This window comes from Crotalus tigris, unplaced genomic scaffold (genome assembly GCF_016545835.1).
Source record: "Crotalus tigris isolate CLP2741 ecotype Arizona unplaced genomic scaffold, ASM1654583v1 scf7180000024513.1755786, whole genome shotgun sequence".
NCBI classification, from domain to species: Eukaryota; Metazoa; Chordata; class Lepidosauria; order Squamata; family Viperidae; genus Crotalus; species Crotalus tigris.
In genome coordinates this window covers 224,573-245,066 of record NW_024100685.1, presented here as the reverse complement: position 1 = coordinate 245,066, position 20,494 = coordinate 224,573, and the positions used below count along the sequence as shown (strand labels likewise).

At 47.4% G+C, this 20,494-nt stretch overlaps 1 protein-coding gene across 1 annotated transcript in view; it reads right to left on the bottom strand.

The window, feature by feature from the left end:
* Positions 1–3,531: 3,531 nt before the first annotated feature.
* Positions 3,532–20,494, bottom strand: part of SIGLEC1 (sialic acid binding Ig like lectin 1) — a 48,750-nt gene continuing 31,787 nt past the window's right edge. Inside the window, exons 16-23 of the mRNA XM_039333949.1 lie at positions 17,474–17,779; positions 15,509–15,760; positions 13,930–14,232; positions 12,412–12,666; positions 9,899–10,192; positions 8,704–8,812; positions 7,451–7,538; positions 3,532–4,047 (exon numbers count right to left, since the gene is read on the bottom strand). Of these exons, the coding sequence (XP_039189883.1) occupies positions 3,919–4,047; positions 7,451–7,538; positions 8,704–8,812; positions 9,899–10,192; positions 12,412–12,666; positions 13,930–14,232; positions 15,509–15,760; positions 17,474–17,779 (1,736 nt within the window). The 3' untranslated portion in view covers positions 3,532–3,918. The remainder of the gene's footprint in view (positions 4,048–7,450; positions 7,539–8,703; positions 8,813–9,898; positions 10,193–12,411; positions 12,667–13,929; positions 14,233–15,508; positions 15,761–17,473; positions 17,780–20,494) is intronic.

Here is a 20,494-nt window from a genome sequence, read left to right as displayed (position 1 = left end):
GGTTGTTCTCTCCGCTGCAAAACGTAACAAAGAAAATGGGACAGAGATAATCCTCCCCTGGCATGTCAAGTCTAGCTGCAAGGTCTCCCCGGTAAGGAGCAGCGGAGCCAGCTTGCTCGAGAAGAAGCCCGCCGTTCAGACGACGCCATCCTCGTGTAAACTACGCCAATCGCGCGATTTCGTCCTTCACCCTCCCTGTGGACAGGTAAGGTGTGTCCACGCAGCCAGACCCAACGGGAGATGAATTGGATTACAGCAGAAATAAATAAATAAATAAATAAATAAATAAATAAATAAAGAAAGACAGAAATATAGAAAGAAAAATAGAAAGAAATAGAAAGAAAAATGGAAAGAAATAGAAAGTTAGAAAGAAATAGAAAGATAGAAATAGAAAGAAATGGAAAAAATAGAAAGAAATAGAAAAAAATAGAAAGAAAAATGGAAAGAAATAGAAAGAAATAGAAACAGAAAGTAAGATAGAAAGATAGAAATAGAAAGAAATAGAAAAAATAGAAAGAAATAGAAAAAATAGAAAGAAATAGAAAGTAAGAAAGATAGAAATAGAAAGAAAGGAAGGAAGATAGAAAGATTGAAAGAGAAAGAGATAGAAAGAAGGAAAGAAGGAAATGTCGGAAGGAAGGGAGGGAGGGAGGGAGAAAAAGATAGAAGGAAAGAAAGAAAGAAAGAAAGAAAGAAAGAAAGAAAAAGAAAGAAAGGAAAAACACTAATAGGGTTTTACTGATAAACAGCTGGAGAAAAAATATCACAAAATCCAAAGACCTGCAAAATAGAAGGACGGTGGCAAAAACAAGGAAAGGCAGTCCCAACAGTGATAGGCGCCTTGGGTGCAGTCCCAAAACATCTGGAGCAGCTCTTGAACACCATCAGGCAGGCATTGACAAACCCACCCTCAGTCAGTTACAAAAGTCAGCTTGACTTCGACCAGCTGACCTCAGGGGGGGTCTCCAAAATTGGCAACTTTAAGACTTGGGGACTTCAACTCCCAGTATTCTCCAGCCAGGCAAGTCTGGAAGTTGGATACCTGGCTTAGATCCTGCAAAGATAATAATAAAGTTGGAAGGGACCTTGGAGGTCTTCTAGTCCAACCCCCTGCTCAGGAAGGAAACCCTATACAATTTCAGACAAATGGCTGTCCAGCCTCTTCTTAAAAATTTCCAGTGTTAGATGCTTCTAACTCCATCAAACGACCACATCTGCCTATCCCAGTTGCTGGAGAAGGACTCCAGAGGTGGACAAAAAAGCCAAATCCAGCCTGAACATCTGGCTGACTGTGCAACAGAACCATCATAATAAGCATCAAGGCATTGACAAATTCCCCACCAGTCAACTGCAAAAGGCAGCCTGACTCGGAACAGCTTACATCCTGCAACGATACTTCTAACCCCATCAAACAACCGCATCTGCCTATCCCAGGATCCTTGGGGTAATATCTAAGCCTAGTCCTGCAATTCCCACGGAATTCTGGGAGCTGAAGTCCAAGCTGAAAGTTGCCGAGGTTGAGAAATTCTGCCTTACGCGAAATCTCATATGGATCTCTGCAACATCACCCCGGGCAGAAGAAGCACAACAACTCACACTAGTTCAGGGGTAGGCAACCTTGGCTCTTTTGTGACTCGTGGACTTCAACTCCCAGAATTCCCGAGCCAGCCATGCTGAGGGGAAAGGGAGAGGTTTCCAAGCTGAGCCGTGCTGGCTCAGGAATTCTGGGAGTTGAAGTCCCCAAGTCATAAAAGAGCCACGGTTGCCTACCTCTGGCCTAGGCCTAGGCCGCTTTCTGACTCGTGGACTTCAATTCCCAGAATTCCTGAGCCAACATGGCTCAGCTTGGAAACCACTCCCTTTCCCCTCAGCATGGCTGGCTTAGGAATTCTGGGAGTTGAAGTCCACGAGTCACAAAAGAGCCAAGCTTGCCTACCCCTGCACTAGTTAGCATCAGACACCTGGTGGAGTTCACACTCCACCAGGGAACCCGAAAGCCCATCATTCCCCAACCTAGCCTATATATGAGGTTGCAACTCCTGTCGTTCTCCGACAGTTTGAGGACTTATGGAAGTTGTAGTTCAACAGTTGGAGGGGCCAACAGCGCCACCTGCCTGTGGTTTTGAGCTTTTCTTCTCAAGCTGCCCCACCCTCTTGGTTGTTAAGTTTTAATCTTTCAGTTCTCATGTTGTTGTTGTTTTTTAGCACTTTTAAACTTTATATTCCATGGTATGGCATCCAGAGTCACTGGATCAGTGAGATGAGTGGCACAGAAATTTAATAGATAAATCATAAATATTAGCCGGGTAGGGCCATGTAGCTGTCAACAAAAGTGCGTATAGTCCAGGCCATGGTTTTCCCAGTTGCAATGTATGGCTGTGAAAGTTGGACCATAAGAAAGGCTGAGCGCCAAAGAATTGAGGCCTTTGAGCTCTGGTGCTGGAGAAGACTCCTGTGAGTCCCCTGGACTGCAAGGCGTTCAAACCGGTCAGTCCTGGAGGAGATCAACCCCGGCTGCTCTTTAGAAGGCCAGATCCTGAAGTTGAAACTCAAGTACTTTGGCCACCTAATGAGAAGGAAGGTCTCACTGGAGAAGGGCCTAATGCTGGGAAAGATGGAGGGCAATAGAAAAAGGGGATGACAGAGAATGAGATGGCTGGATGGAGTCCCTGAAGCAGTAGGTGTGAATTTAAATGGACTCCAGAAGATGGGAGAGGACAGGAAGACCTGGAGGAACGTTGTCCATGGGGTCGCGATGGGTCGGACACGACTTCACAATTAACAACAACAGCAACAAAGGGCCATACAGAGAAACAGTCATTTTCACATGGAAGAAAGTGTGACTTATTTCTAAATTTCATTTTTACGTCTGCGGGTTATAAGCGGCCCCATTTGCAAAAAGGCTGAAGCTTGCAACTGAACTGCTTTGACGGCTCTCTTTTATCCTTTTATTATTGGTTATATCTTTTTTTCCAAATACTGACATGGAAATTATATAAGGTATTCCAGAAGCAGATGCATAACGCATTTACATGTTGGGCTGGCAATTTTGGCAAGATAACAGAATTGGAACAGACCTTGGAGGTGGAGGACTAACAGGGAGAAAGGAGAGTCGACGGTAGCTGAATCGCCTCTGTTCTTATTTATTTGTATCCCATCTTTATTATTTTTTACAGATAAGGCAGTGAACATCTCCAACATGTCTTCCTATTTTGCCCACAACGACAACCCTGTGAGGTTGGTTGGGCTGAGAGAGAGTGACTGGCCCAAAGTCACCCAATGGCTTTCAGGCCTAAGGCAGGACTAGAACTCACCGTCTCCTGGTGATTGGCCCAAAGTCACCCAGTTGGCTTTCAGGCCTAAGGCAGGACTAGAACTCACCGTCTCCTGGTGATTGGCACAGTCACCCAGCCGGTTTTCATGCCTAAGGCAGAACTAGAACTTACGGTCTCCTGATGATTGGCCCAAAGTCACCCAGTTGGCTTTCAGGCCTAAGGCAGGACTAGAACTCTCCATCTGCTGGTATTTGGCCTAAATTCACCCAGCTGGCTTACAGGCCTAAGGCAGAACTAGAACTCAGGATCTTCTGGTGATTGGCCCAAAGTCACCCAGCTGGCGTTCCTGGCTAAGACAGGACTACAATCCACAGTCTCTGGTTTTCTAGCGTGGGGCTTGGTTCTCATTTAAAAAAAGCAAAACAAAAATGAATTTGGATTTGAACATGTCGCACGGGTGGAAATCGTTGTGTTTGGCAAATACTGTCGCGCTCAAGAGGGAGATAAAGAGAGCCTTGGGGCCAGGATGGAGTCAAGATTCGAAAGGCCTTCAGACAGACAGAACTCCCCCCCCCTTTTGTCCAGCTTGATCAGCCCAGGTTTGGCCCGCTTGCGCACCCATCTGCAGGTCCTCTCCGTAGGTTCACAAGCTGCTTGTGCAACTGGACTCTGACGCAGCCTCTTTCGGGGCAGCGTCGGCCTTCAAGGTTAGCTTTCGATAGGAGCAGCAGAACCGTCCAGCCGGAGGCGTTTCGGGGTTCTCTCCATTCAGCTGTGGAAAGACCAAGAAAGCTAGTCAGAAGGAGAACCTCAGGCGTCTACTTCAGGGGTAGGCCACCTTGGCTCTTTTATGACTCGTGGACTTCAACTCCCAGAATTCCTGAGCCAGATATGCTGAGGGGAAAGGGAGAGGTTTCCAAACTGAGCCAGGCTGAGTCAGGAATTCTGGGAGTTGAAGTCCATGAGTCATAAAAGGGCCAAGTTTGAAGACCCCTGATCTACAGAATAGAATAACAGAAGCTGGAAGGGGCTATGCTGGCTCAGGAATTCTGGGAGTTGAAGTCCACACGTCATAAAAGAGCCAACGTTGCCTACCCCTGGTCTACTTGAACCAAAGAAAGCTTTTCTGATGCCAAAGCAGACCCCGGGAGAGGGAGCTGGTCACTGTGTCTCTGGATGAATGACTGCTCTGGTCTTAGAATAGAATAGAGCTGGAAAGGACCTTGGAGGTCTTCTAGTCCAACCCCCTGATCAAGCAGGAGACCCTATGCCATTTCCGACAAGGGACTGTCCAGCCTCTTCTTAAAAACCTCCAGTGATGGAGTACCCACAACCTCTGGAGGCAGGTTGTTCCACTGGTTAATTGTTCTCACTGTCAGGAAATTTCTCCTTAGTTTTACTTTGCTTCTGAATAGAATAGAACAGAATAGAATAGAAATAAGGGAATAGAATAGAATAGAATAGAAATAAGGAAACAGAATAGAATAGAATAGAAATAAGGAAACAGAATAGAATAGAATAGAATAGAATAGAATAGAATAGAATAGAATAGAAATAAGGAAATAGAATAGAATAGAATAGAAATAAGGAAACAGAATAGAATAGAATAGAATAGAATAGAATAGAATAGAACAGAATAGAATAGAAATAAGGAAACAGAATAGAATAGAATAGAAATAAGGAAACAGAATAGAATAGAATAGAATAGAATAGAATAGAATAGAACAGAATAGAATAGAAATAAGGGAATAGAATAGAATAGAATAGAAATAAGGAAACAGAATAGAATAGAATAGAAATAAGGAAACAGAATAGAATAGAATAGAATAGAATAGAATAGAATAGAATAGAATAGAATAGAATAGAAATAAGGAAACAGAATAGAATAGAATAGAAATAAGGAAACAGAATAGAATAGAATAGAATAGAATAGAACAGAATAGAATAGAAATAAGGGAATAGAATAGAATAGAATAGAAATAAGGAAACAGAATAGAATAGAATAGAAATAAGGAAACAGAATAGAATAGAATAGAATAGAATAGAATAGAATAGAATAGAATAGAATAGAAATAAGGAAATAGAATAGAATAGAATAGAATAGAATAGAATAGAATAGAAATAAGGAAATAGAATAGAATAGAATAGAATAGAAATAAGGAAATAGAATAGAATAGAAATAAGGAAATAGAATAGAATAGAATAGAATAGAAATAAGGAAGTAGAATAGAATAGAAATAAGGAAATAGAATAGAATAGAATAGAATAGAATAGAAATAAGGAAATAGAATAGAATAGAAATAAGGAAATAGAATAGAATAAAATAGAATAGAATAGAATAGAAATAAGGAAATAGAATAGAATAAAATAGAATAGAATAGAATAGAATTGAGGAAATAGAATAGAATAGAATAGAACAGAACAGAATAGAAATAAGGAAATAGAATAGAATAGAATAGAATAGAATGGGACCTTGGAGGTCTTCTAGTCCAGCCCCCTACTCAAGCAGGAGATCCTCTATCATTCCCAGACAAGTGGCTGTCCAGTCTCTTCTTAAAAACCTCCAGTGATGGAGCACCCATGACTTCTGGAGGCAGGCTGTTCCACTGGTTAATTGTTCTCACTGTCAGGAAAGTTCCAGGTTGCTTCTCTCCTTGATTCCTTTCCATCCATTGTTTCTCTTCTACCCTCTTACATGAAGTGCAACCCATTTTGGTCACCATACTACAAAAAAGATGTTGAGCCCTTGGAAAAAGTTCAGAGAAGAGCAACTAAGATGATCCAAGGCCTGGAGACTAAAACATACGAAGAACGGCTGCAGGACTTGGGTCTGGCTAGTCTAAAGAAAAGAAGACATAAGAGGGACACGATAGCAGTATTCCAGTATTAGCGGGGCTGCCACCAAGAAAAGGGGGGGTCACATTGTTCTCCAAAGCACCAGAGGGCAGGACGAGAAACAATGGTTGGAAATTGACCAAAGAGAGAAGCAACCTGGAATTAAGGAGAAACTTCCTAACAGCGAGGACAATTAACCAGTGGAACAGCTCGCCACCAGAAATTGTGGGCGCTCCATCACTGGAGGTTTTTAAGAAGAGACTGGACAGTCAATTGTCTGAGATGGTACAGGTTTTCATGCTTGAGCAAGGGGTTAGACTAAAAGACTATGACTCGTGGACTTCAACTCCCAGAATTCCTGAGCCAGCCATGACTCTGTTGTTCTGTTTGTCACTCTAACTGAACAAGCCAATACTGAAAAGAAGGCTGTGCAAGCTTTCATTTCATCACCAGGGCCACCACCTTGACCACCTCTTGACCTCTGGATACCTCTGGAAACTAGCGATGGCAATGTTTCTCAACCTTGATCATTTTAAGGCATGTGGACTTCAACTCCCAGAATTCCACAGCCAGCAATGCTGGCTGTGGAATTCTGGGAGTTGAAGTCCACATGCCTTAAAATGGTCAAGGTTGAGAAACGCTGAGCTATGGGAAGGCAGCTGTTGTGTTGATGAAAAGGCTGCCCCAGTTTTGAGTCCAGAGGTATCTTTCTCAGCCTGTAATTTGAGATGGATCTAGAGGCCTCGTCCTTCAAGGCTTTGGTTTTTCTGACCACTGTGGACCTTTTGTGGGCATCTGAGAATTTGAACCAGGAGATCCTCAGATTCCACAGGCAATGTTGATATCTGGGACACCTTGACCACCATTCCCTGGTTCTGGATGTCCAGGGACTTCTAGCTGGCTCTCAAGGCACCTGCTGATGGATGGATGGATGGATGGATTTTGAAGACCATCCAGTTCCTACTTTGGGCGTCTTCTATTCTTACGTTCTCCTGGCCCAACAAACTTGCCAGCCTTTTCAAGGAGGCTGTGCTTTGTCTGGTCAAGATTTCTAGGCCTAAACAGTGACCTTGGGTGCCCAACATCTCCCCACCCCACTCATGATGGAAGGCATCTTCTGAAATCCTTGGCTGATAGCCATATTGCCCTGGAGAGGCTAGGAGAAATTAAATGTTCAGATTATATATTAAAATCCGGCCAACTTCTTTCCGAATGGCCTTCTTCTCTTTCTGAAGCCTGGTGGCCTTCAACCCCGTTGCTTCTACACGGAGAACAAACGGTCAGGAAGTTCTTCCAGATCCAAGCTCTAAGCAAGATTTCTCCCCAGCCGCGAGACGGACCTGGATCACGTCTTCTCTGTTTTCGGCCGGCTGCACCTCCTCCATGCTGCTCTTCTCTTTCATCCACGTTACCCATTTTTGGTACATCCTGCAAAAGATTTATCGGTCAGACGGCACCGTCAGCTATCACCTAGCCGCCAACTCGGATGGTTTTGTCTTGCGAGAATGGGAGACCCCCCAAGGACAGATCGGGCCACCAGGTCAGCTAATGAAGAGTTCTCCAAATGAATGTGAATTTGGGCAAACTCCAGGAGACGCTGGAGGATGGGGGACCTGGCGTACCGTGGTCCATGGGGGTCCTTCACCTAAGGTAGGGAGTCTCCGAACTTAGGCAACTTTAAGACTTGTGGACCAACTCCCCAGCAATGCTGGCTGGCAAATTCTGGGAGTAGAGTAGAGTAGAATAGAATATAGAATATAGAATATAGAATATAGTAGGGTAGGATAGGGTAGAGTAGGGTAGAGTAGAATAGGATAGGATAGGATAGGATAGGATAGGATAGAACAGAACAGAACAGAACAGAACAGAGTAGAGTAGAGTAGAGTAGAGTAGAGTAGAATAGAATATAGAATATAGAATATAGAATATAGAATATAGTAGGGTAGGGTAGGGTAGGGTAGAGTAGGATAGGATAGGATAGAATAGAATAGAATATAGAATAGAATAGAATAGAATAGAATAGAATAGAATAGAATAGAATAGAATAGAATAGAATAGAATAGAATAGAATAGGAATAGAATGGAATGGAATGGAATGGAACGGAACGTATAGAATAGAATGGAATGGAATGGAATGGAAAGAATAGAACAGAACAGAACAGAACAAAACAGAACAGAATCGAGCTGGAAGGGACCTTGGAGGTCTTCTAGTCCAACCCCTTGCTCAAGCAGAAGACCCTACAGCATTTCCAACATTAACCAACCCATCATGGTTATGGGCTAGTTTTTGGCAGAAACCGGTTTCGGGGGGGGGGGAGGTCATATATATCTCAGTCACGTGACCAGGAGACATTGCAAACCTCCATAAATGCCGGTCACGTGACTTGGGGAGAAGCCCTGGGAATTTCAGAACTGGTTCATAAGTACCTTCATAGGGGGTGGGGGGTGTCTGTTGTAACTTGGAATAGCAGCTAAACAACCGGCTGTAATTCGAGGAGTAACTCTATGGGTATAGCTAACCTGACTGTCAGGCTAAAGGGGAGCTTGGGAGGGACTCTGCCCCACTCCTCAAAGACCCCTGCCTCAGTCTCACCGGGAGCCGTTGTTACGCACTCCGAGGATCAGGCCCCCCAGGACAGCTACGCAGACCAAGGCAGTGGCGATCCCAGCCCAGATCTTGAAGATGGTCAGTTCAGAGAGGCCTGCGGGAAAAGAGAAGAAGAGACACGAGTAACAGAGCTGGAAAGGGACCTTGGAGGTCTTCTAGTCCAGCCTCCTGCTCAAGCAGGAGACCCTCTACCATTCTAGACAAGTGGCTATCTAATCCAGCGGTTCTCAACCTTTTTAATGCCGCGACCCCCAACTGGTCGTAAGTCGAGGACTACTCAACCGGTCGTAAGTCGAGGACTACTCAACTGGTGCAGCACCGTTTGCAGAATGGGACTTTTGGCGGGCTCGGCAGGGCAGAGACAGCCTGGACAATTCCTACTGGCTTTTGAAAGCCAATAGAATTGGACTCTATTCAAGAGAGTCTCTTCTCTTGGCTTTCAAAAGCCAATAGAATCAAAGGGAATAGCACAGCTAAGGAAAAGGGGGGAAAAAATGCCAGACTGTGTTGTTTGGCGACCCCCGTGCAATGGTCGTTCGACCTCAAATGGGGTCCCGACCCACAGGTTGAGAACCACTGGATTAGACCTACCCAATTCCAGCCACCGTTCTTTGTATGTTTTCACCTCCAGTCCCCTCATCATCTTTGTTGCTCTTCTCTGCCCTCTTTCTAGAGCCTCAACACCTTTGTAAAGTTCTTCCAAGTTCACTAAGCGAACGCCTGTAAGTCAAGGACTGCCTGTGGGCATCAGCTCAGCTGGCATTGACCCAGCTAGTGAGTCTAGAAGTGGAAGCCTAGCTTCTCCAGAAGTTGCAAATTGGAGCGGTCCAATCCACGATACATCTTCAGCTCTGAAGTCCCCCCCCCTTATCTTCATCCTGTCTCTCTAGGGCAGGGGTCCCCAACCTATGGGCCACCGCCCGCTACCGGACTGCATGAGTGGCTGGGCAGCGTACATGCATGTACGCACCTGCACACCTTCCTCCACTCGCGCTGGCATTGCAGCAAGTGCCGTGTGGGCGCTAGCAATGTGGCGAGAGTCACACTCGCAGCCCCATTTGCGTCACACTCAACGCTCCTTTTGTGTGCGCGCTCACACAGGTGCCTCCCTCCCTCCCCCTTTCCCCCAGGCCACCAACTGACAAAGGTTGCAGAACTCTGCTCTAAGGAGTCCACTTACATCTTGCATTGAAGGCGATGCTGCTGGTTGCATTGCCCAGTGTGTTGCGTGCTTGACACACAAAATGCCCTGAATCTTTGGCGGTGAGGTCCTGTATATCCAGTCTCAGGCTGTTATCAGAGTAGAAGGTGTGGAAACGCTGACCAGCTGGTGACCAGCTTTTGGGGTCAGCCAGTTGACCTCTGTATATGGCCAGGCTGGAAGATGGGTAGCTGTCCACTTTGCAGGTGACGATAGCCAGGTTCCCATTCTGAGTGTCCAGGTAAACGGTCAAGGAGGGCTGTTCAGGCGCATCTACATGAACAAGAACATCGGAGCTTCCTCGGTCAACAGCCAAAGTCATGCGGAGATAAACAACGTTTACGCGCCGTTCCAATGAGACCAACCCAAAAAGCTAAAGGACCACAGCACCTCCTTGCCAGCAATCAACACTCACGTCAGCAGAGGTGAACACCAAGATTAACACCGGATCAAAAATCAAGCAATAAAGAATAACCCAATCAAGGAACGATCCACTCCGGCAAACAATCAAAGGGTAAACAACAGCCTAATCAAGGAATCGCCAAGAACATGCGATTTATTTAATGCTACACATTTTAATGGCTTCCAGACTGGTTTTTGCTCAAAATTGGAGGAATAAGGGAACTCCAACGGAAGAAGAGATCCTGCATATCATGTGCTGAGATGGACAGGCTTACAATGATTCTATCATGTGCTGAGATGGACAGGCTTACAATGATTATGAAAGACAAGACAGAACACGAATACTTTGAAATCTGGGGCAAATTTTACCGTTGGTATGAATTAAGAAATGCTCGGACTTCAAGTTAATGGTAGAATTAAAAGATATACATAACTGTACATATAATTGTATATATAATTGTATTGTATAGAAGATGAGGCTTATATAGAGGTTAAGAACGATGTATTAAACTTTTGTACCATGATAGGAACTGATAGGAAAATTCATTCTGGAATGTCATGTTTGTCCACTGTTGTTTTAATTGTATTATGAATAAAAATTATTATTATTTTTTTTCTTTCTTACCTTTTTTTTTTATTAAAAAGTTTTATAAATTTTACAGAAAATAAAAGACAATACAAAAACAAAAAACAACATATACAAATAAAAAACAAACATTACCCAACAAAACCCCCCTTCCCCCACCCCTACCCAAACCCCCCCTTCCCCCCCCAGGGCCTCCCAGAGCAGAATATAGGCTTAATTAAAAAAAAGTTAAAAAAATTTATATTTATAAAAAAAGAGAATATAAAATAGAAAATATATATATATATAGAGTTAAAAATTATGAAAAAACTATATAGTATTTTTTTATATCAAATTTAAATTGTATGAATTTTATCCATTTATCCCAAACAGCAAGAAATTTCTCTTGCGTTTGACCCTTTAAGAAAGCCGAAATCTTTGCCATTTCCGCCAAATGAGACACTTTAAGAAACCATTCCTGCAATGTAGGCAAAGATTCCTTCTTCCAATATTGTCCTACTAACAGCCTCGCAGCTGTAATCAAATTTAACATCAATATAACCTCCTTTGTATCACAATCAATAACTATACCTAACAAAAATAATTGTGGAGTAAATTTTACCCTCCTTTTAAAAATTCTCTGGATATTCCACCATATCTTAATCCAGAATGCTTTTATCTCTCTACACGACCACCAAATATGATAATAAGTAGCGTCCATACAACCACATCTCCAACATTTAGGTTGTAAGTCAGGGTACATAAAAGACATTTTTTGTGGATCAAGGTGCCATCTATAAAACATTTTATAAAAATTCTCCCTGAATAAAAATTATTACCCACCTAAGTAACATCATCAGTGCTAGAAGGTGGTGGGCGTGTTCTTGGCGATTCCTTTTTTTTTTTTTTAATAATTTTTATTATTAAAAAAAAAAAAAAAGGAATCGCCAAGAACACGCCCACCACCTTCTAGCACTGATGATGTTACTTAGGTGGGTGATGAAATGTCTGTAAGAAAACCACCAAGCTCAGAGAGCATCAAGGACACCATGGTCTCTTTCCTCCTCCTCCTCCTCCTCCTCCTCCTCCTCCTCCTCCTCCTCCTCCTCCTCCTCCTCCTCCTCCTCTTCTCTGCAAACCCCACTCCCTTCTAGCACTGATGATGTTACCTAGTTCGGTGATGAAACGTCTGCAAAGAAACCACCAAGCTCAGAGAGGACCAAGGACCCTACAGTCTCCTCCTCCTCCTCCTCCCCCCCTCCTCCTCCTCCTCTTCTCTGCAAACCCCACTCCCTTCTAGCACTGATGATGTTACCTAGTTTGGTGATGAAACGTCTGCAAGAAAACCACCAAGCTCAGAGAGGACCAAGGACCCCACAGTCTCCTCCTCCTCCTCCTCCTCCTCCTCCTCCTCCTCCTCCTCCTCCTCCTCCTCCTCTAACCTCACTCCCTTCTGGCACTGATGACATTTATCATTCGTAAGGAGGCAAAATTGCACACCACATTCTAAAGCCACAATACTTACAGTGCACCTTCAGACGGACTATGGCTGAGGTCAGGCTGCCTGTTCTTCCAGTTGCCCGGCAGTGGTAGTCACCCTTGTCATCCTTGGTCACCCCGCTCAACAGGAGGGACTGACTGGGGCTATCCCAAAGCCACTGGCTGTTCTTGTACCAGGTGTAATTCATGGGCTCCACTACCTGGCTGGCTATCTCACAGGTCAGGTTGGCTGTAGCACCTTTGGAAACATCTGGGGATGGGTCAACGATGATTCTTGCACCTGAGGAGGTTAAGAGCAGACAAGGGACGCCAATAGCCCAGCCTCTTTGTTGGCTGGTTCTTCTTCTCTTCTCTGCCCTTCTCTCTTCCCTGTGTCGAGAGGACTCTGTTCCCACAACCCACTCGTTGGGTTAAGCTGGGCTAATGTTAATCTGAGTTAGTTGAGGGTGCTGTGCAAGGCAGCTCATCTGGCGAGATCTTCAGCCAGCCTAGCCTGGAGAGTAGAACATGCTTTAATTCAGAAACCGGATTAAGCGTCTTGTGTGAACGCGGCCACGTGGTGGACTGGAACCAGGTTCGGTATGCTGAAACAGTTTCCCGTTGAAAGTCAACCTTGTCGCGCTTTCCGGTTCCAAGGAGACAAGGTTCACCTTGGATAGTGAGACGGGCAGAGTATACTGTACAGTAATTTTAATAAACGGATGGATGGATGAATCAGAAGGAGGAGGAGGAGGAGGAGGACGATGAAGAGAAAGAAAAAGCAGAAGAGAAAAAGAAGCAGAAGACCGCATCCTGCAGAAGAACTTAGTCTACAACTCCCATCATCCTGAGCCACCTAACACACACCACTGGGTTAGAGAACTTTGGCTTACAGTAGAAAGAGGAAGTGTGTGACAGATTTTATCTTCCTGGGCTCCAAGATCACCTCAGATGGGGACTGCAGCCAAGAAATTAAAAGACGCTTGCTCCTGGGGAGGAAAGCTATGGCAAATCTAGACAGCATACTAAAAAGCAGAGACAGCACCCTGCCAACAAACATACACATTGCCAAGGCCATGGTTTTCCCAGTTGCAATGTGTGGCTGTGAAAGGTGGACCCTAAGAAAGGCTGAGCGCCAAAGAATGGAGGCCTTTGAACTCTGGTGCTGGAGAAGACTCCTGCGAGTCCCTTGGACTGCAAGGCGATCCAACCGGTCAGTCCTAGAGGAGATCAACCCTGACTGCTCTTTAGAAGGCCAGATCCTGAAGTTGAAACTCAAATACTTTGGCCACCTAATGAGAAGGAAGGACTCCCTGGAGAAAAGCCTAATGCTGGGAAAGATGGAGGGCAAGAGAAGAAGGGGACGACAGAGAATGAGGGGGCTGGATGGAGTCACTGAAGCAGGAGGCGTGAGCTTCAATGGACTCCAGAAGATGGTAGAGGACAGGAAGACCTGGAGGAACGTCGTCCATGGGGTCGCGACGGGTCGGACACAACTTCGCAACTAACAACAAGAAGAAGAGGAAGAGAGGAGAAGGGAGGGAGGAGGAGAAGAATTACTCACCTGGCACACCGAAGTGTATCGACGCTGCAGAGGTCCCGTAGGTGTTGTTCGCTGTGCAGCGGTATTGTCCCTCGTCCTCCTGAAGGACCTTCTGGATCTCCACTTTCAGGAAGTTGTGAGAGGCCTGAACGACATACCGTTGACCGGGCAAGTTCCCCGAGGTCCTGCTGGAGGCCACCAGCCCTTTTCCTCTGTAGAGCGTCAGCTCCGAGGGTGGGTAGCTCTCCACCACGCACTGCAGGACCGCCTGGTTCCCAGACGGGGTTTCCAGGAAGGAGGTGAGGGTGACCTTCTTCGGCTCGTCTGTGGAGGAGACCAGGTGGAGAACGTCAACCGTGGAAAGGCGAAGCTGCTTCTGGAGCAGGCAGTGGCCACTGGCTGCACCCTGGGATCTGGGGCAGGCAGTCCTCGACTTACAACAATTAATTTAGTGACCGTTCAAAGCTACCGCGGCTGTGAAAAAAAGTGAGCATCTTTCACACCACCACTGCAGCATCCCCAGGGTCACGTGATCCAAATTCGGAGACTTAGCAACTCCTCCTCCTCCTCGTCGTCTATCTTCTCCTTTCTCCCTCCTCCCCCCCCCTCATGTATCTTGTACTTTCTCCCTCCATCCTCCTCCTCCTCCTCTTCCTTGTCTATCTTCTTCTTTCTCCCCCTTCTCCTCCTCCTCCTCCTCCTCCTCCTCCTCCTCTTCCTTGTCTATCTTCTCCTTTCTCCCTCCTCCCCCTTCTCCTCCTCCTCCTTTTCCTCCTCCTCCTTCTTCTTCTTCTCCTCCTCCTCTTCTTCTTCCCTGTCTATCTTCTCCTTTCTCCCTCCTCCCCCTTCTCCTCCTCCTCCTTCTCCTCCTCCTTCTCCTCCTCCTCCTCTTCCTTGTCTATCTTCTCCTTTCTCTCTCCTCCCCTTCTCCTCCTTTTCCTTCTCCTTCTCCTCCCCCTCCTCCTTCTCCTCCTCCTCCTCTTTCTCTTCCTCTTCCTTGTCTATCTTCTCCTTTCTCCCTCCTCCCCTTCTCCTCCCCCTCCTCCTACTTCTCCTCCTCCTCCTCTTTCTCTTCCTCTTCCTTGTCTATCTTCTCCTTTCTCCCTCCTTCCCTTCTCCTCCTCCTCCTTTTCCTCCTCCTTCTTCTCCTCTTTCTTCTCCTTCTCCTCCTCTTCCTCTTCCTTGTCTATCTTCTCCTTTCTCCCTCCTCCCCCTTCCTCCTCTCCTCCTCCTCCTCTCCTCCTCCTCCTCTCCTCCTCCTCTTTCTCCTCCTACTCACTCACTCACTCACTCACTCACTCACTCACTCACGTAGGTGTATATCCATGACCTCAGAGATCAATCATTATAGGGCATGAATGTAAAATAGCACCTCCAGGGCCCCCCCCAAGCTCATCTTGCCAAAAGGGTCCGATCCCCTTTTGAGCCTGGGGACCTCCATACCTGCTGAAGCCCCCACCATCTTCTCCAGCCAATAGTTCAGATTTCCCGGAAGGGCAAAGACAACAGGGCTGAGGAGCGACTGCGACGGGTCTGACAGCGCGTGGGACCCAGCCAGACGGGAAGTTGTGTCCTCCACCACCAAGCCGGAGGTACTCACGGTGCACATAGAGAGTGACGGCTGGAGAGGTCCTGACGCCCCGCTCGTCTCGAACCTGGCACACGTAGGATCCCATGTCCCGGGGAGTAACAGCTCGGAGTAGGAAGGAGGTGGCCGGACCATCTCCCAACCACCTGGCGTCCTTGTACCAGGTGTAGACGGCGGAGGGCTGGGAGCTGGCATCTTGGCAGATCAGAGAGACACGCTGTCCTTCATGCACCTCTGGGGTGGGATCGATCACCAGCCTGATAGCTACGCGGGGAGAAGAACAGTGAAGCTGGAGTAAACCGAGGGCAGATGTCCTCCAGCTCCTCTCAGGCCAAGTCAACAGACGGCGTGAGCGTCCTCAACCATCGCCCCTAAGTGGCCTCCTTCCTACTCTTCTGACCCTTCCCCAAACTTTCAAGCACCTGACAGACCAGAAGGAACACAACCTCCTACAACACAGAGGACCTCTTTCTCCTACGGCAGAGGAGGAAACCAACATGAAGAGGACAAGGGAGGAGAACCGCTTGTTCTTATTGTCCAATTAACCAGTGGAACAGCTTGCCACCAGAAGTTGTGGGTGCTCCATCACTGGAGGTTTTCAAGAAGAAATTGGACAGCCCCTTGTTTGGAATGGGAGAGGGTCTCCTCCTTGAGCAAGTGGTCAGACTAGAGGACCTCCAGGGTCCCTTTCAACTCTGTTATTCTATGGCAGGGCTTTTCAACCAGTGGTACGGGTACCAGCTGTGGTCCATGGGCACCTGGCAGGTGGTACGTGACCATCCTAGAAAAGGGGTAGCGGGGGAGGGGAATGGGCTGAACCGGGGGCAGCACCGCACAAGCCCGAGCGAGAGACGGCTGGAGCTGCAGGGCTGTCAGGGCTCAGCGGAAGCGCCAGGATCAGTGCCGCTTTCCAGCTGATCCGCACTTCTTTGGGACTGTCGGGGCTCAGCGGAAGCATCAGGATCAGCGCCGCTTTCCAGCTGATCGGTGCTTCTTCAGGGCTGTCAGGGCTCAGCGGAAGCGCCAGGATCAGCGCCAGGCTCCAGCTGGACCGCAGTGCTGATCCTGGTGCTTCCGCTGAGCCCAGAAGAAGCACCGATCAGCTGGAATGTTGCAGCCTCTCCAGGCTCTTGTGATTTCCATTCAGATGCTTGGCCACTGATTCGTATTTATGATGGTCCCAGTGTCCAGGGTCATGTGAAGGGACCAAAACCTGCTGCAACCACCCAGCAGACGGGGGGAATAAAAACCAAACACCCCCCACCCACCCCCGCTGCCAATCCTCAACAGAAATGGCCACAACAATGAAAACCTCGGACAGGAGGAAGAGCGCCACTGGGCAGGCAGGCAGGTGTCTTGCTCGGCTGTGGCTTGGGGGGGCCTTTTTTCAGTGCCATTGTAACTTCGAACAGTCACTAAGCGAACTGTTGTAAGTCGAGGACTACCTGTACTTCATCACTTTTTTCCTTTTTTTTGGTCATTAAGTTTTTGACACCTGGCTAGGCGACTGGGTACAATGGGTTGAAAAGCCCTCTTCTATGTTATACAGATAATTCTCGACTTACGACATTTAGTGACCGTTCAAACTTACAACGGCACCGGAAACCGTGACTTACGACCGCTTTTCACACTTACAACTGTGGCAGCCTCCCCACGGTCACGGGATCAACATTTGGACGCTTGGCAACTGACTCGTCTTTACGACGGTCGCCGTGTCGTGGGATCACGTGATCCCCATTGGCGATCTTCTGATAAAAGAAAGTCAAGGGGGGGGGAGGAAGCCACATTCGCTTAACGCCCGTGGGACTAACTTAAGAGCTGCAATTATTCACTTCACAACGGTAGCAAGAAAGGTCGTAACGTGGGGCCGACGCTCACCGAAGGAGCGTCTCGCTTAGCAGGATAAATTTGGGGCTTGAGGGCAGTCGTAACTCCGGGGACGACCCACAGGTCCTCAGCCTGAGCCCAGCTACTCACTCCCCACGGAGAGGTTGAAAGACGCGTGGGCTTCGCCGAGGGAGTTTTCCGCCCAGCACTCGTAGCTCCCTTCATCGTCCAGGTTGACGTCTTTGATCTCCAGCCTCAAGGAATTTGGGGAGGAAGCAGCCCTGAGCTTCAGGCCTGGCCCCCCACGGACTTTGGAGGAGCTGGACGCCAAGACTTGGCCAGCACGACGGAGGGACAGCGCAGACGGCGGGTTGCTCTGGACGGTGCACAGGACGATGGCCACTTGGCCCTTCTGGGTCTCCAAGAAGGATTCAACCAGCACGTTCCTGGGTGGATCTTCCGGAAAAAAAAAGGAGAGAGAGATCAGGCCGTGGATATGTCAGAGAGGGACGGACCTCCTAGAGTTGAGAGAGACCTTGGGGGATGCCTAGTTCAACCCCCTGCCTGGAGAAGAAGCTGAGAACATCCTGAACCAGTGACGGAACACCCGCAACTTCAGGAGGCATGGGCTACGTGACGGGTTCAGTTACTGACACCTGGTGTTTCTTGACTCATGCCCAGGATGATGTGGCAAGGAAGAGAAGGACGAGGGGGGGACAGGAGAGCAGTCTTCCAGTATCTCAGGGGCTGCCCCAAAGAAGAGGGAGTCAAGCTCTTCTCCAAAGCGCCTGAAGGCAGGAGAAGAAGCAACGGGTGGAAACTAATCAAGGAGAGAAGCAACCTGGAATGAAGGAGAAATTTCCTGACAGAACAATTAGCCAGTGGAACAACCTGCCTCCAGAAGCGGTGAATGCTCCAACACTGGAAGTTTTTAAGAAGAGACTGGACAGCCCTTTGTCCGAAATGGTATAGGGTTTCCTGCCTGAGCAGGGGGTTGGACTAGATGACCTCCAAGGTCCCTTCCAACATTATTGTTGTTGTTGTTGTTGTTGTTATGGATCATCGCACAGTCAGCCAGATGTTCAGACTGGATTTGGCATTTTGTCTACCTAAAAAAAATTATTATTTTGTCTACCTAAATATTATTATTATTATTATTATCATCATCATCATCATCATCATCATTATCATCATCATCATCATCAAGCTATTCTCCAAAGCACCTGAAGGCAGGACAAGAAGCAATGGGTGGAAACTAATCAAGGAGAGAAGCAACCTAGAACTAAGGAGAAACTTCCTGACAATGAGAACAATTAACCAGTGGAACCACCTGCCTCCAGAAGCAGTGAATGCTCCAACACTGGAAGTTTTTAAGAAGAGACTGGACAGCCCTTTGTCCGAAATGGTATAGGGTTTCCTGCCTGAGCAGGGGGTTGGACTAGATGACCTCCAAGGTCCCTTCCAACTTTATTATCATCATCATCATCATCATCATCATCATCATCATCATCATGAGGTGACCAGCAGGTACCACCAGTGGTGGGATTCAGCCAGTTTGCACCACTTTGGCTGAACTGGTAGCTAATTTTTTGTTGCCCAGGCCCAGAATGGACTTCCGGAAGCAGCATCCACAACAGAGAACCGGTTCTTTGCATACTTGAATCCCAGCACTGGGTATCACCCAGTGGTGGTCTTGGCAGAGACTGGAGGAGAAGGAGGAACGTTGACGAAAAGGGCCTTGTCTTAGATGCACATAGAGAATAGGTGGTATCTGGTTGAACAGCTGTAATTTAGACAGGGATCTCGGTGTCCTAGTGGACAATCGCTTAAATATAAGCCAGAACTGTGTGGCTGCTGCCAAAAAGGCCATTAAGAGAGGGATAGAATCAAGATCACGTGAAGGGTTAATACCGCTTTACAAAGCCTGGTAAGGCCACACTTGGAATACGGCATCCAGTTTTGGTCACCACGATGTAAAAAAGATGTTGAGACTCTAGAAAGAGTGCAGAGAAGAGCAACAAAGATGATTAGGGGACTGGAGGCTAAAACATACAAGGGACGGTTGCTGGAATTGGGTCTGTCTAGTTTAATGAAGAGAAGGATGAGGGGGGACAGGATAGCAGTGTTCCAGTATTTGAGGGGCTGCCACAAAGAAGGGGGGGGTGTCCACCTATTCTCCAAAGCACCTGAAGGCAGGACAGGATGGAATTCAATCAAGGAGAGAAGCACCCTGGAATTAAGGAATTCCCTGAGGGTGAGAACAATTAATCACTAGAACAGCTTGCCTCCAGAAGTTGCGGATATTTCACCACTGGAGGTTTTTAACAAGAGACTGGGCCACCATTTGCCTGAAATGGTATAAGGTCCCAAGCAGGCATTTGGACTAGGTCTCTTCTAACCCCGTTGTCCGGTGAAGTAGGTAACACCGTAAGTGCTAGTTTGCCCTAGCACTGATGATATTACCTAGTTGGGTAATGAAACATCTGCAAGAAAATAAGATCAAGGATCCCACAGTCCTCCTCCTCCCCCTCCTCCTTCTCCTCCTCCCCCTCCTCCTCCTCTCTTCAAACCCCTATCCCTTCTAGCACTGATGATGTTACCTAGTTGGGTCATGAAATGTCTGCAAGAAAACCACCCAGCTCAGAGAGCACCAAGGACCCCACAGTCCTTTTCCTCGCCCCCCTCCTCCTCCTCCTCCTCCTCCTCCTCTCTGTAAACTCCACTCCCTTCTAACACTGGTAGTGTTACCAAGTTCGTTAATGAAATATTTGCAGGAAAAAACCAAGGTCAGAGAGCACCAAGGACCCCACAGTCCTCTTCCTCCTCCTCCTCCTCCTCCTCTCCTCTTCCTCCACGCCGCAACCCTTCCTCCCTTCTAGCACTGTTGATGTTACCTAGTTGGGTCATGAAACGTCTGCAAGAAAACCACCCAGCTCAGAGAGGACCAAGGACCCCACAGTCCTTTTCCTCACCTCCTCCTCCTCCTCCTCCTCTTCCTCCTCCTCCTCCTCCTCCTCCTCCCCCCTTCCCCTTTCTCCTCCTCCTCCTGACAAACCCCACTCCCTTCTGGCACTGATGATGTTACCCAGTTGGGCCACGAAACATCTGCAAGAAAACCACCCAGCTCAGAGAGCACCAAGGACCCCACAGTCCACCTCCTCCTCCTCCTCC